This window comes from Centrocercus urophasianus, unplaced genomic scaffold, assembly GCF_019232065.1.
Source record: "Centrocercus urophasianus isolate 14NV4802_14NV808 unplaced genomic scaffold, USGS_Curo_1.0 seq_15, whole genome shotgun sequence".
Classification (NCBI taxonomy): Eukaryota; Metazoa; Chordata; class Aves; order Galliformes; family Phasianidae; genus Centrocercus; species Centrocercus urophasianus.
In genome coordinates this window covers 5,416,076-5,430,426 of record NW_024884697.1, presented here as the reverse complement: position 1 = coordinate 5,430,426, position 14,351 = coordinate 5,416,076, and the positions used below count along the sequence as shown (strand labels likewise).

Here is a 14,351-nt window from a genome sequence, read left to right as displayed (position 1 = left end):
TTTAAAAAAAACAAAAAAGAAAGAAAGAAAGAAAAAGGAAAACAGTAGGCATTAGGGAATTTTTATATCTTCTCCATTGGGAATCAACCATTGTGACAGAGAAAATGACTTTAAAATCAACAGAATTATTCAGTGATGTTTTAGCTACAGATGATTAGGGAAAAATGCTGCAGAACTGAGCACAGCAACTTCTTTGTTCTGAAAGAAAACAGGAGTTGTTCCACAAAGCCCTGAACCTTCACACCAAAGTCAGCAGGTTGGAATGTTCAACCAGTTCCCAGATGCCAATCTGCAAATCCTCCATCTATAAATTGTGAGTACCCTACAGAAAAGCTCTTGCTATCTGCTGTGAAGAGTCTCTTCCCATGCATGGTATTTGGCTTTGCAAAAAGGTCCAGTACCTGCTAGAACCCTGACAACCCAGCAACAACAATTAACCATTGCACCACATGGACTGTGAGGTCTTCATCTATAAGAGTGATGGATATCCAGTGTGGGCTTCTTCCTTAGAAACTAGTACAAATGCCTACCCACATGCAACACATTTTGTCTATCAGGCTGTTATGTGCTTCAGATGTGGGTTTCCAGGAAATGATGAGAAGCAGATGGGACCACGCAACATCATTAAATTCCCTGGGACACTTCCAAGCTTGGATGTGTAAGGAGAAGCAATTGTACTGCAGCAGCTCTGGTATCTGTCCTCCTTTCTTCTTCACCATAAACTCCTATTCTGGGGAAAGAGATGGATGAAGAAAAAATGGAAGCTGACATTACCTTCCCATACTCTGGGGTTCCTGCTTAATCTCAAATGGACATTAAAGTGCTTTGTGTCTGCCTGGTTCCAGCATAATATCACATAGTAATGCCTTCATCATGGGACATGATAACCACAAAGGATTTACAAACTAAGGGAAAGCTGTAACTGTAGCTGTGAATCAACTGGAACTGAGGCAAAAAAGGACAATTCTGTTAATTGAAATAAAAATAATATAGCATTCATAGAATGGTTTAGATTGGAAGGAACATTTAAGATCATCTAATTCCAATCCCCTGCTATAGGCAAGGACATCTCTCTCTAGATTAGGTTGCTCAAAGCCCCATCCAGCCTAGCCTTGAATGCTTCCAGAGAGGGGGCATCCACAACCTCACTGGTTCCAGTGTCTCACCACCCTCACAGTAAAGAATTTATTCCTGGTATCTAGTCTAAATCTACTCTCTTCCAGTTTAAAGTCATTTCTCCTTGTCCTCTCACTAGCTGCCCTTTTAAAAAGTCCCTCTTCAGCATTCCTGTAGGCCCCCTTCAGGTACCACAAGGCTGTTACAAGGTCCCCCTGGAGCCTTCTCTTCTCCAGGCTGAAGAATCTCAACTCTCTCAGCCTGTCCTCATAGGAGAGGTGCTCCAGCCCTCTGATCATCTTCGTGGCCCTCCTCTGGACCCACTCCAACAGCTTGATATCCTTCTTGTGTTGGGGACCCCACAATTAGATGCAATACTTCAGGTGGGTTCTCACCAGGGCAGAGTGGAGGGATAGAATCACCTCCTTCAACCTACTGGTCAATTTGTCATGATCCAACCTAAGATACGGTTGATCTTCTGGGCTGCCACCACACATTGCTAGCTCATGTTGAATCTTTAATTAACTGACACCCCCAAATCCTTCTCGTTTGGGCTGCTCTCAAATCATTCTCCACCCAATCTGTAACTGTGCTTGGGATTGCCCTGGGTAGAGGACCTCACACTTGGCCCTGTTGAACTTCACAACGTTGGCATGGACCCACCCCTCAAGCCTCTCCAGGTCCATCTGGATGCCATCCTTTCCCTCTAAGGAGTCAACTTTACCACTCAGCTTCATATCATCTGCAAACTTGCTGTGGATGAAAGTGATCCCACTGTCCTTGTCACCTACAAAGATGCTAACATCAGCCCCAGCATCATTCCCTGAGGAATGCTGCTCATCATCACTTGGAAACTGAGCCACTGACTTTAATTTCCTGTGTGCAACCATCCAGCCCATTCCTTATACAGAGAATGGTCCATGCGTCAAATCCATTTTTCTCCAATTTGGCAACCAGGAAGTCATGCTCAGCAGTGTCAAATATTTTGCACAAGTCCAAGTAGATGGCGTCAGTTGCTCTTCCTCTATCCACTGACACTGTAATTCTAGCATAAAAGGCCACCAAGTTTGTCAAGTATGACTTGCCATTGGTGAAGCCATATTGGTTAACACCAATTACCTCATCTTTATTTTTCATTTGCCTTAGTAGGGCTTTCAGGAGGATCTACTCCATGATCTTGCTAGGCACAGAAGTGAGACTGACTGGCCTGCTGTTTCCTGGATCTTTTTTCCCCTTCTTGAAAATGGGGCTTATGTTTTTACTTTTCCAGTCAGCAGGAACTTCACCAAACTGCCATGACTTTTCAAATATGACGGCCAGCGGCTTGGCAACTTCATCTGCCAGTTCTCTCAGAATGGATGGATCTCATTGGACCCTGTGGCTTATGCACCTTCATGTTCTTCAGTTGGTCTGAAACCTGATCTTCACATACAGTGGGCAGATCTTCCTTCTCCCAGTTCTTACCTTCACTTTCTGCAGCTTGGGCAGTCTGGCTGTAGCCTTTGCTGGTGAAGACTGAGGCAAAGAAGTCACTGAGCACCTCAGCTTTCTCCATATCCCTCATGACCAGGTCTGCAGTTTTCTTCCAGAGTGGACTTATGTCTTTCTTGGCCTTCCTTTTATCACTGATATACACATAGAATATCTTCCTTTTCCCCTACATGTCCCTGGCTAGATTTAATTGTACCTGGGCTTTCGCTCTCCTAACCTGATCCCTGGTTGCTTGGATAACTTCTCTCCTCTCAGGTAACCCATTCCTGCTTCCACTCTCTATAGACTTTCTTTTCTTGCTTAAGTAAGTCTAGGAGTTCCTTGTTGATCCATGGAGGCCTCCTGACATTCTTGCCCACCTTCCTTTTTCTCGAGGTGCACTGCTTGGGGGAGGTGGTCCTTGAATACTGACCAGCTTTCTTGGGCCCCTCTTCCCTCCAGAGTTTTCTCCCATGTCACCCTGCCAAGCAGTTCCCTGAGGAGTTAGGAGTCTTCTCTCTTGAAGTCCAGAGTAGCAAACTTGCTGCACATCCTCTTTGACATCCTAAGTGTCTTGAACTCCACCATTTCTTGGTCACTGCTGCCAAGGCTGCCCTTGAACTTCATGTTACTTACCAGCCCCTCCTCAATGGTGAGGACAAAGTCCAGCATAGCACTTTTTTTGTGGGTTCCTGTACCACTTGGAAGAGGAAGTTGTAGCATTAATGTTTTTATCATGATACCTCTTAAGTCCAGTGCTTTAGGTGGCCTTTATAATGCCTTTCTGACTGTCCTGCAGCCCTTTTCCAAACTTATGCCATCCCTTGAGCCCTCAACTCCACATTTTTTCTCTTAATGTCCTTCCTGGTGCCTACAGGTAGTTGAAACCTTATCAATTTCAAAATGCTGGCAGCCATTCCAGATTGCAGAACTAAACAGGAAAAACATGTTTCTGATACTGATCAGCTGCTGTTGAGGCAGAGTTGGAATTAAGAGAAATACAATTGTTTTCTAACGATTTCTACTTACTCATCTCAGATCCCTCATTTATTGATGTTTAGCAAGGCCAATAAATCTACCCATTTAAAACTTAAACCTGCTTAAAACTTATTTAAAGCAATTCCACTTTTTATAAAGTGAGATGGTTAATTCAAGAATCACAGAATCACCCGGGTTGGAAGGGACCTCAAGGATCATGTAGTTCCAACCCCCCTGCCTAGCAGGGCCACCAAACACACACATTCAGATCAGGTTGCCCAGGACCCCGTCCAACCTGGCCTTGAACACGTCCAAGGACGGGGCATCCACAACCTCCCTGGGCAGCCCGTTCCAGGGCCTAACCACTCTCCTTGTAAAGAACTTCCCCCTAACATCCAACCTAAATCTTCCCTCCTTCAACTTGGATCCATTTCCCCTAGTCCTGTTGTTGTCAGCCCTTTTGAAGAGTTTACTCCCCTCCTGGGTGTAGGTTCCCTTCAGGTATTGATAGGCTGCAATGAGGTCACCCCGCAGCCTTCTCTTCTCCAGGCTGAACAAGCCCAACTCCCTCAGCCTGTCCTCATAGGGGAGGTGCTCCAGCCCCCTGATCATCTTAGTCGCCCTCCTCTGGACCCTTTCCAAAATCTCAATGTCTTTCTTGTACTGAGGGCTCCACACCTGGACACAGTACTCCAGATGGGGCCTCACAAGAGCCGAGTAGAGAGGGACAATCACCTCCCTGTCCCTGCTGACCACCCCTCTCCTGATGGAGCCCAGGATCCCATTTGCCTTTCGAGCTGCCAGAGCGCACTGCTGGCTCATGTTCAGTCTCTCGTCCATCAGGACCCCCAGGTCCTTCTCTGCCGAGCTGCTCTCAAGGACCACTCCTCCCAGCCTGTACGGGTGCCTGGGGTTCTTCCGGCCCAAATGCAAAACCTTGCACTTTGCCGTGTTGAACCTCATTAGGTTCACCTGGGCCCATCCCTCCATCCTGTCGAGGTCCCTCTGAAAGCATTAACAAGAAGCATTAACAAGACGGCTCTGTATCAAACAGAGCTGCTCTCTCCTTTCACTCCTTTTGCCAATCCTCAATTTCATTGGATTTCATCTGCTTCCATCTCTTGTTAATTTCTGCTGTGTTATTGATATTAGAAACTTGGAGCACAGATCTGCTTTTCCTGACTACAGCAAGTACTATTTTGGTATCTAAATAACACATAATTGCAATAAATAATTGTTACAGATATTTCAAGGGTTGTATTTTCATAGAGTGGATTCTTTCCCAGAGTTTCATTTAGGGGATCACAATTTGAAACTTGCACTTGATGATTTGAAACCAAAAAAAGCCTTATTATATTCCTATTTTAGCCATCATGGTATGTTTGTGCTAATAGATGTGTCACGGCAGGTGTTCCTCGTATACGATATTTTAGGAGTCATTTTAACAACAGATAAGCTACTGACAAACTCTTGCAAACAAAAATACAGAAAAAGAGCTGGTCTTTGCCCCAAAATACTGCTGAAGAAAGATATTTGTTTGATTTAAATTCATCGTATCCTTCAATAAACTACTGAAGCAATTTGTAGATCAATCTACTTTCTAATTACTATATGTCATGTTTTATTATGGGAACGTTTTATGGGAACAGCCCTCACACAGCAGAAAGATTCACACTGGGAGTAGATAATGCATTAAATTTAAAATTGCTTTCAAAATTAAAACTATATACATACATGTTTGTGGCTCCTGACTCCTCTGATGCTCATTCAGTCTTTATATATAATTTGACTTATTTTGCCAAAATCCAATATACGTGAGGACAGCTCAATGCTACAGCATCAACTTAAAGCCACTCCTGTTTCTGGCATCCTTCCAAAAACTAAACCAAAAATGTTGTCACCAATTTTTTAGTTTAATTTTTAGCTTTTGACTTTTTTTTTTTCTAGTGTCTCCTACTGATTTATGATTTAAGATGACTAAAGACAGAATGGTTTAGCTGTATATTATAAAATCCAGGCCTTTCTGCTTATCCTAATGACATTTTAAATTATGAAAACAATTTAGAAATAATGCTTACTTGTTTTCACTGTAATTGTTGTGGTGTGTTGGTTTCGTTGGTTTTTTGTTGTTGTTGTTGTTGTTTTGGTGTTTGTTTAAACCAGAAAAGCTGAGGGCTTCTGATATAATAACATGGTGCAGTTGAAAGGATGACTATCTTAAAATCACACTGGCACACAATGTTCCTTAGAAGAATTCTTGCTGTGAAAAAGATCTCCAGAAACACTGGACTAAATAGCAGGATGGGAAATCATTCAACTCTCCCAAACAGTTTATTTCTATTAATAATTTTTAAGTAAGAGCAAATACAGCACAGCAAACCTTCAAGATAATGTGCAACAGTAAACACTTACATCCCAGCTGAGTTTTTTATTTTTTAATGTAATGTTCTAGACTTTAATGAATGACTTCTTTTCCCAAATCATACGTGCAAAACACCTGTTGACTCTAACAGCATTGTCTGCAAGAGTTCTTATTAAAATCAATTACAGTTGAAGGATACATAACCCTCAGAGCATCCTTCTTATGGTAAATCCTTACAGAAACATCCATCCCCAGGGGAGGCTGGACTTGTGTGCATTACACTTGCATAATTACACAACCTTCATTAACTGACTGGAAGATTAGGTCAAGTTGTAGTCATACCTTGAGGTCCCTGTGGACAATGCCCATTCGGTGCAAGTAGTAGACAGCATCCAGGACCTGTCGGATCAGGGTGCTGGCATCCTTCTCAGTGTAGAACCCCTTCTCAACAATACGGTCAAAAAGCTCTCCCCCAGACACCCTGGAAAACATAATGGCGTGTAGAAGCATGAGATGTTCTTTGTAACATGCTTTATATCCCTCTCAAGAATGGTCATGGACATGCAACAACCACAGACAGTCCAAACACTAGAGCTCAGGAGGCTCTTCCAGTGTCCCAACAAGGATTTGTTTCCTCAAAATCCAAGGGAGGGTTCCTACCCCAGAGACCAGAGCAGTGCATATACCTAGAGTTGCCCCAGATGTAGCATCCAGCACTTGCTCTTGTTGGACTTCCTGTGGTTGGCCATTACCCAGCCCTCTAATTTGTCAAGATCTCTCTGCAAGACCTATAGAATACATATATGTTCATTTATCAGCAGCCACAAATCCTTTGGTCAAATGAGTCTTACTTGAGCACAGCCTCTGCCTGGCACTGATAGCAGGCAGTTATTGATGAAGGAGCACAGATTATGAGCGCAATTAATCACCAGATGACATAGATGAGAAAAGTATTCCACTACTCAAAGAGGAAAGAAAATAAAACCTTGACATCCCACTATTTAATGTCTTCTATATTATGCTTTTTCTCTGCCGTGCTAGAAATAACACATTCTGAGCCCAGTCTTAAATAAAGAATGGAGACATTAAAATTCCCTAGAGGGATATTGGGGGAAACAAAAGAGGAAAGAAATGTCTGAGTAATTGAAATAATAAAACTGTCAGCAAAAAAACTGCCCTACTAGGGTAAATAAAATATTTCCATTTTAACAAGCAAAACCTATTAAAAATAAAATGAATGTGATGTGTTTTTTCTGCAAGTTGCACCACTTAGCATATCATAAATAGCACTGTAAAACTTTCTTTAAAAACAAACCCAATAAAAGAAAGTAATAAATGATTACAGTCATTAAATACATATGGACTGGGAGTTTGCCATTATACAAATACTAGGTAATTCAGCCACAGCCACTCCAAGCAATAATCAGCTTGAATAATGCCATGAAGTCACTTCCTAGGGAAGTTTGGAACCTGAATGGAGGAGAAAGTTACCACTAAAAAAGAGCAAGTTCAACTTCTAAATTGAAAAACACTCTGGAAAGAAAAAAGAAAAAAAATTAACAACAGATAATCCCCCTATTAAGTACTAGGCAAACAAACCAAATAGTCTGCTAAAATACTGAAGTTCTGCTGTAAAGGTGAAGTTCCCACAGCTGAAGTTCCCCCAGAAGACCCATGGCATTTTCAGTGGGGCTAGATGCCCACTGCTTGCAGAGAAGGGCCAGTGTAGCCAGGCTGACAGCGGAGCTAGGAAAGCCCTGGTATCATACCAAATTGGAGAGCCCACGAGTCTGAGCAGAGCAGGGAAAGAAGCACTGCAAGTGGAGGATTCCTCAAATGCCATCACACGACAGACTGCTCTGAGAGCACACCCTGAACCCCACATGGGAAACCTTGAATTAGAAACCTATCTTACCTAGTTTCATGGAGTCACTGAGGTTGGAAAAGACCACTGAGATCATCTAGCCCAAACATCAACGCACCCCCACTATGCCCACTAAATCATGTCCTTCAGTGCCATATTTACCCTCTTCCTAAACACCTGCAGGGAAGCTGACTCCACCACCTCCCAGGGTTTCTCACAGAAGGAGCTGTATGTGTATATAGATACGTACATACCTATACAGATGCACAGGATGTTGCTACAAGCCTCTCTTAGCCCTGCACCCTTTGCATGCCCCATAGCAACATGACGGGTCTTGCCACAGGAGAACAATCACAATCTCTACCTCCCCATTCAGAGAAGGCAAATAGTGTTACTCAATCTGGCTCCTATTAGCTGACTGTCTTTTTATATTTCCCCCTCAGCTCTTTTGTTTCCCATGGATTGACTGCACTGAAAATTGGGCCCACGCAGTAATTAATATGACTGAACACAGCACATATCCCAGTGAAAAATGCCATGCCTGCTGTCTTGCAGTTTCATGGAGTTGCTTTGGTTGTATTTGAAAGAGCTGCTTTAGTAGGTACTGATTTACTTCAGGTGCATTCTTGCTCAAAGACTCTCTTCCCACATTCAGAGAGTATGCTTCTGTACGTATTTTTCCATTAAAATGACCAAATCCCCCACCATTCCAGCCCCCTCTCCCTTCCCCTCATGCCTCATTCTTTAATCAAAAGCTTTTCTTAGTAAAATTTAGCTCATGGATCTACTGTACCCAGGCTCAATCTGTTTATAATTTTCTTTAAACACGCGGAAAATATTTTCAACCTCTTAAACGATGCACTGCAAACCAGAATGTAACCCAACCTATGATACTATGATGACTCGATGAACCACTGGTAAGCCTGCTTATCCAGAGTGTTAACAGCACCCCAGGGACACACAGTGAGTTGAGGGACTCATGCTCCCATTTACTTGTGTACTGACTCTGTGCTATGGTGCGTTGGATTTGCATCATGTTTGCACTCACCTACAAAGTCTTCCTTGATGTGGACAAGTATCATGGTTGGAGCTCTTCTCCCAGGGATCTCTGCACCCAGAGCCATGGGTGCTATTTTCCATATGGAGCTTTTGTGCATAGGGCTATCCTTCAAAATCAAGTTAACTCAGTCATGCCACTGGGAATGCTGCTCCCTGCATGACGCCTAAGGACTGCCATGCCAACAGCAAGCCAGCAAGAGCCAGCGGTGGGGGAGCACCTGGGCTCTTAGCTCATGGTGCAATTGTGTCCTGTTAGTCTAAAGGTGGTCTTGATCCCAACCCCTCTGTCTCATCAAAGCTATTCAGAGTTTCCAGGTGATTCCCTACCAAAGTACATGAAGTTCACCTGGTGCTTCACAACAGCTCAAGCTGTGATCTAGCCTCTGGTGGACAAGTCATCAAAGCACCACCAGGCTGAGCTAGAAGAAAGGCAAAGATTCCTAGGGACTCACCAGCATAGTTTATAAACGCAGATCAGGGATGTGAATGTAAGAAGGATGATCTCTGAATTTAGGAGCAAAAGGGATCTGAGGTCAATATGAAAAATAAGTAAAATATGAGCATTACCCAACAACAGTGAATAGCTTACTGGTCAGAAGTTAAACATTTACAATACAATACACTTACAATATAAGTCAGGGAAAGCACATACCTCAGCCCCTGGGCATAAAGCTGGGAGTGTGAGGTGAGATAAGAAAGACTGAAGGGAATGTTTCTAGGAAGTTCTGCCTTTGAGCATTAGTTTTGTCTAATGAAGGAATTCTTATTAATACAAATATTTCCATTTTTAAAAATTATTTTGCTTTTAATGGAGGGGTTTTCTGTTTGGCTTTAAACTTCCTCTGCATTGTGAAAATGCATGAGAACCAGAAAGCAAACTTTTCTATTTCACCATTCAAAAGGAAGGAGAAATTGGCTGCTCCCATCTCATTGTTCAAACGATGTAAAGCATAAAAAGAAAATGGGTAAACAGATTAATAGATTTTAGACCCAGGAAGGAACATTATGGTTATTCAACTTGACCTCTTGCAAATGTAAGTATGTAATTAAAATTCTCCTTGAGGCCATATACTGTGGTGCTAATCAGTCAAGGGCATATATTACTAAAGAAATACTCTGTCCTGCAGAAACTTGCATTATTCAGTATATATCTCAGAAAACTGCACCAGCTTTCACATTTGCAGCACATCATAAAATGTTCAGCTTGACTGATGCATGGACTTTTCCTAAGTGTAGCTCTGAATCATTCCTCTTAAAATCTGATACTAACAAGTATATGCTTCAAGGCCACCAAAGCTTTCTTTGGATGTAGGATTAGTTTTAGCTTATTTTTCACATAGAATATTCTTGTGTGCACATGGTAGAAAAGGATGGATGAGTGCTGGCATGCTCTCCTTTGACAGCACTATTCAAAACAACATTGCTGTGGAGTTTATTCTGGAGGGCAGACGGCTTCAGCTCTTCATCACTTCTACAGTGGTGGCTATACCAGAGGTAGTGCCTGTACCAACACTTGCCCATATATTTTCCCTGCACTGTTCAGGATATGACCCAGCACATCATTGCATCCAATAACACCTACCAGCAATCACCTGTGAACACTGGTGGGGGCAGTGGCACAGGGTTCTCCCTACCCTTAGATTCTTTTGCAGAAAACTTTGGGTAGAAGTGATTTGTGAGCTTTCAGAATCAAACTGTTCAAAATCATTCTTTTTTCTTTTTTTTTTTTTTTTTTTGTTTGTGTGTGTGTGTGTGTGTGTGTGTGCATTAGAAGTGCTACATGACACTTGCTGAGCAGCTGTATTAAGGTTGTACTTTGGAGAGCAGACTTCTGTTTCCACTGGGGCAAGTCCGTAAGTCCCTGGAAAGCTCAGCTGAGATTTGCTTAGGGATGCAGTGTTGTTTGGCAGTTAAAATCTTTGGAGACAAGATTTTCCTTCATAGAATCCCTACTTTGGAGCTCTTTTAAGCTCCATGATTTTTTGACGTCACTGCTATCTTGTGTCATTCAAAATTTTATTCTGCAGTCAAGTACTCAACGCTGAATTCAAAATTTCCCCAGCTCCATCAGTGGTGATGGGTGGGACAGCACTGAGAGTAGGCAAATGACAAAGGACCCCAAGTTTTTGAACTCTTGTGATTAAATCTTACTGAACAACAATTTACGGCAGCCCTCTAAGTGTCAGCAGCTGCTACTGATGTTTATGAAGCACATTCCTGTGGCAAAGCAACCTGAATTGATAAACTCCTGCTTTATTTAATCCTAAGGAATACTGTAGCAAACTTTCACATCTCTACCACTCCTCTGAGGTCTGCAACCTCTATGAAGGGCAGTAGATGAGGGCAGTGTTAGCAGTTTGGTTACACTGGAGTGTGATCCTTGCCATTTAAGAAAAGGTCTATGGATATGTCCATAGATTGTTGAGGCCACTTTTCTTCATCATTTTGCATTTAATAAAAAGGCAAAAATGAAGCTTGGTATTGGTGATTTCCATCTGTGCCCAACGTATCAGTCAGCGCTTAGATGTCATACATCAGGGGCTGGAACCAGGTGATTTTTGAGGTCTCTTCCAACCCAAGCCATTCTATGACTGTACAGTTCTATGAATCCTTATAAACAATGGATGTACCATGAGATTCACTGTAAAAAAAGGCCTTTAAAGAAATTTTGTTAGAATGTGCACAGTATGCGTTAAATCAATCAAAAATTGAAGATGTAATTACTCCTTGCTTCATGTATTTCCTTATGTAGGATGTCAGTAAATCAGCCCCAGTACAATCACCCTGCTGGTTGTACGCATATATTTACATGTATGTGATTTTTGTTGCCTCAGTCTTTCTCGCTTTGCTTCTGGAAAACAGAAGAGTAGAGCTCTGTAGAAAAACCACACAAAATATGTTTTCCAGTGTCTGGAACAACGTATTTCCTAACTGCAGTCATGTTCCTCAAGTTCTCCATAAAATAAATGGATGGTAAAAATCTGGAGGATATTCCTCACCTGACAGCAATTTAAAAGTAGGTCAGGTTTCAGCACTAATAGGTTGGGTTTGTTTTCCTTTTGACTTGTTTTCCAGTGGAAACCAACCTCAATGTCCTGCCAGCATTAACTACAAGGAACAGACCTAAAAATAATGAGAACCAAGCTAACTGAAAATGGATTCCATAAATTATGCAGCGTACAGTAAACAATTACGAAATATAAGATGAATGCGTTAGGAAGAATTGCTCTAAATACCACAAAAGACCACAGAAAATATACAAAAGCTACTGTCAGCCAGTGCTGAAGCAGTCAAGCTTTTCTCTGAATAACACACAGAAATTTTCTTTCTCACAAGTAAGTTTGCAGGCACACATCATTTGTGGAAAGAGATGATGTTAAAATTACACTGACTGATACTTGTCTCAATGCAGAAGTTGCTCTGAAGCCCCTTCTACCACCATTATCTCATGTAAATTCAATTTTTACCTAGTTTTTCTATTGGATACATAGGCTATGAGTTGTTCCACTGTTCTAGATGAGCACAACAGGGGAAAATCTACCTTGAAAAAAAGAAGTGCAGTCAGATAATCACGATGTATTGTTGCAAAAATTAACTTTACAAGCAGTGAATAGAAACAATACACAGGAAGCTATATATTAAGCCAAAACAACCAGCATAATACAAAATTATAAAGGTATTATTTTATCAAACTGTTAAAACTGCATTTATATACATTAAAATTTATTAATTTTCTCTTCAGCTTTTGAGAAAGTGTGAAGAAACTCACATAGTGAATCGATAAAGAAAACTACACGATTCTGGTTGGTTATAATGAATTGTTAAGAAATCTGCCAGTAACTGAAGGTAATACAAGGAGAACCCCCTTCCACTGTACATACACAACTTTGGGATATACAATAATAAAAATCAGGAAAGCAGTTCCTTGAAATGCTCTGTGACCACAAGAAAGCAAGTCTGAAAGAAAACTAAGTGTAAAGAAGAAAATAATTTCTTCCTGCAATACTCATATGTTCAGTATTCTGACCAATTTCATCTCACTCAGTGTTGCAAATAAACACCTGTAAGTGAGCTTTGACCCTTGGCTCCTTCAGCCAATGCAAAGGAGAAATTTCTAAGGTGTGATGCTGCTGAGTTCACACTCTAGGATGTGACAAACTGAAATGTCTGTCTCTGTGTCCATTTGCACAAACCTCACCTTGATGATCTTTAGGGAAAAAAAGTCCTAAAGATGCTTTGGTCGTCTCATCAAGGAAAAGCACAGTCAAACTAGGAAAGTAGAGGGAAGAAATAACATGGGGCCAGCCTACATCAGCCATGAGAAGATAGGACAAATTCACAAAGAGTTGACAGAGGAAATAGGATTGAGCTCTACCAAACAATTAAAGGAATGGAAGATGAAAAAGAGAAATACAAGGAATTATTTCACAGCACATACGAGAAATGGCAGACCTGGTGGAACTAGCAGGTGGCAGACTTAAGGCAGAAACCTTTGTCATCGGAGGAGTAATCCTGGAGCAGATAAATCTTTGGTATGACCCAATAAAACATCGTTCATGTTCTCATGTTTGTGCTCATCAAATTGATTATTGAATTATTCAGTCAACTTGGGCCTGAATGTGCATACCTACATTAAGGGAGTCTTTTGATTCACTCATTTAAAATCAAATATGACAGATTCATAGATTATAGGCCATTATGATAATCCAATCTGAACTCAGACAAAACAAAGAGTACAATTTTTGCCTTGTATTCATAGCTCCTGGCTGGACAGCTGGACAAAAGACTATCATTTCTCAGAGTATCCACGCTTGACTTGGAAGATACCATTAATCCCTTGTCTGCTTTATCCAGCAGTTAATTACACACACTGACTAATTACATTAAGTTTCTTTCCAGTAATAATTTCTGATGTGCTGTCATTGGATCTCTTTCAAGATGGACTGCAGGCTCTTTACACATATTAAAGCAACATTACTCTTTTTAGGTATTCCTATTCCTCTGTGATATTTCTGTCCCAAAATGATATTCACCAGCTGCTTTCATAGCCTCTGCGATGTGCTGCTGAGAAGCAGAGTGTATATACAGTGATGCTCAGTTCTCGTCCACAATTTGGAAATTTACAATACCATGTTGAATATCTTCACTTACATCTGCATCAATAATGCTTTGGCCATTCCTGGACAGGATACAGAGCAGTATTAACTATCTGTATTTCAGAACTGCACTGAGTATAACCTAAATAAAATATATATGTCTGCAATTACAACTCTCTTCTGAACATCATTTATTCAGTCCTACACCTTACTGTACCTCATGATGTTTATCTCACTACTGTACAATCTAAATATCCCCATTTTCTAGAACAGATAATGGATTTTTCCAGTTTTGAGTGAGATTCCAAACTGAATCCATAAGCTCCATATTTATTCACAGTTTGACAGCTGCCTCCTCCCACTAAAACTGTATTTCCAAGCTGTGCCCTTTGCACAGGTACGGCAC

General features: G+C 41.4%; 1 protein-coding gene across 1 annotated transcript in view; it reads right to left on the bottom strand.

Moving 5' to 3' along the window:
* The window catches only part of CAMK1D (calcium/calmodulin dependent protein kinase ID), a 219,319-nt gene that overhangs the window by 41,828 nt on the left and 163,140 nt on the right, over positions 1-14,351 (bottom strand). Inside the window, exon 4 of the mRNA XM_042815362.1 lies at positions 6,269-6,407. Coding sequence (XP_042671296.1) covers positions 6,269-6,407 — 139 coding nt within the window. The remainder of the gene's footprint in view (positions 1-6,268; positions 6,408-14,351) is intronic.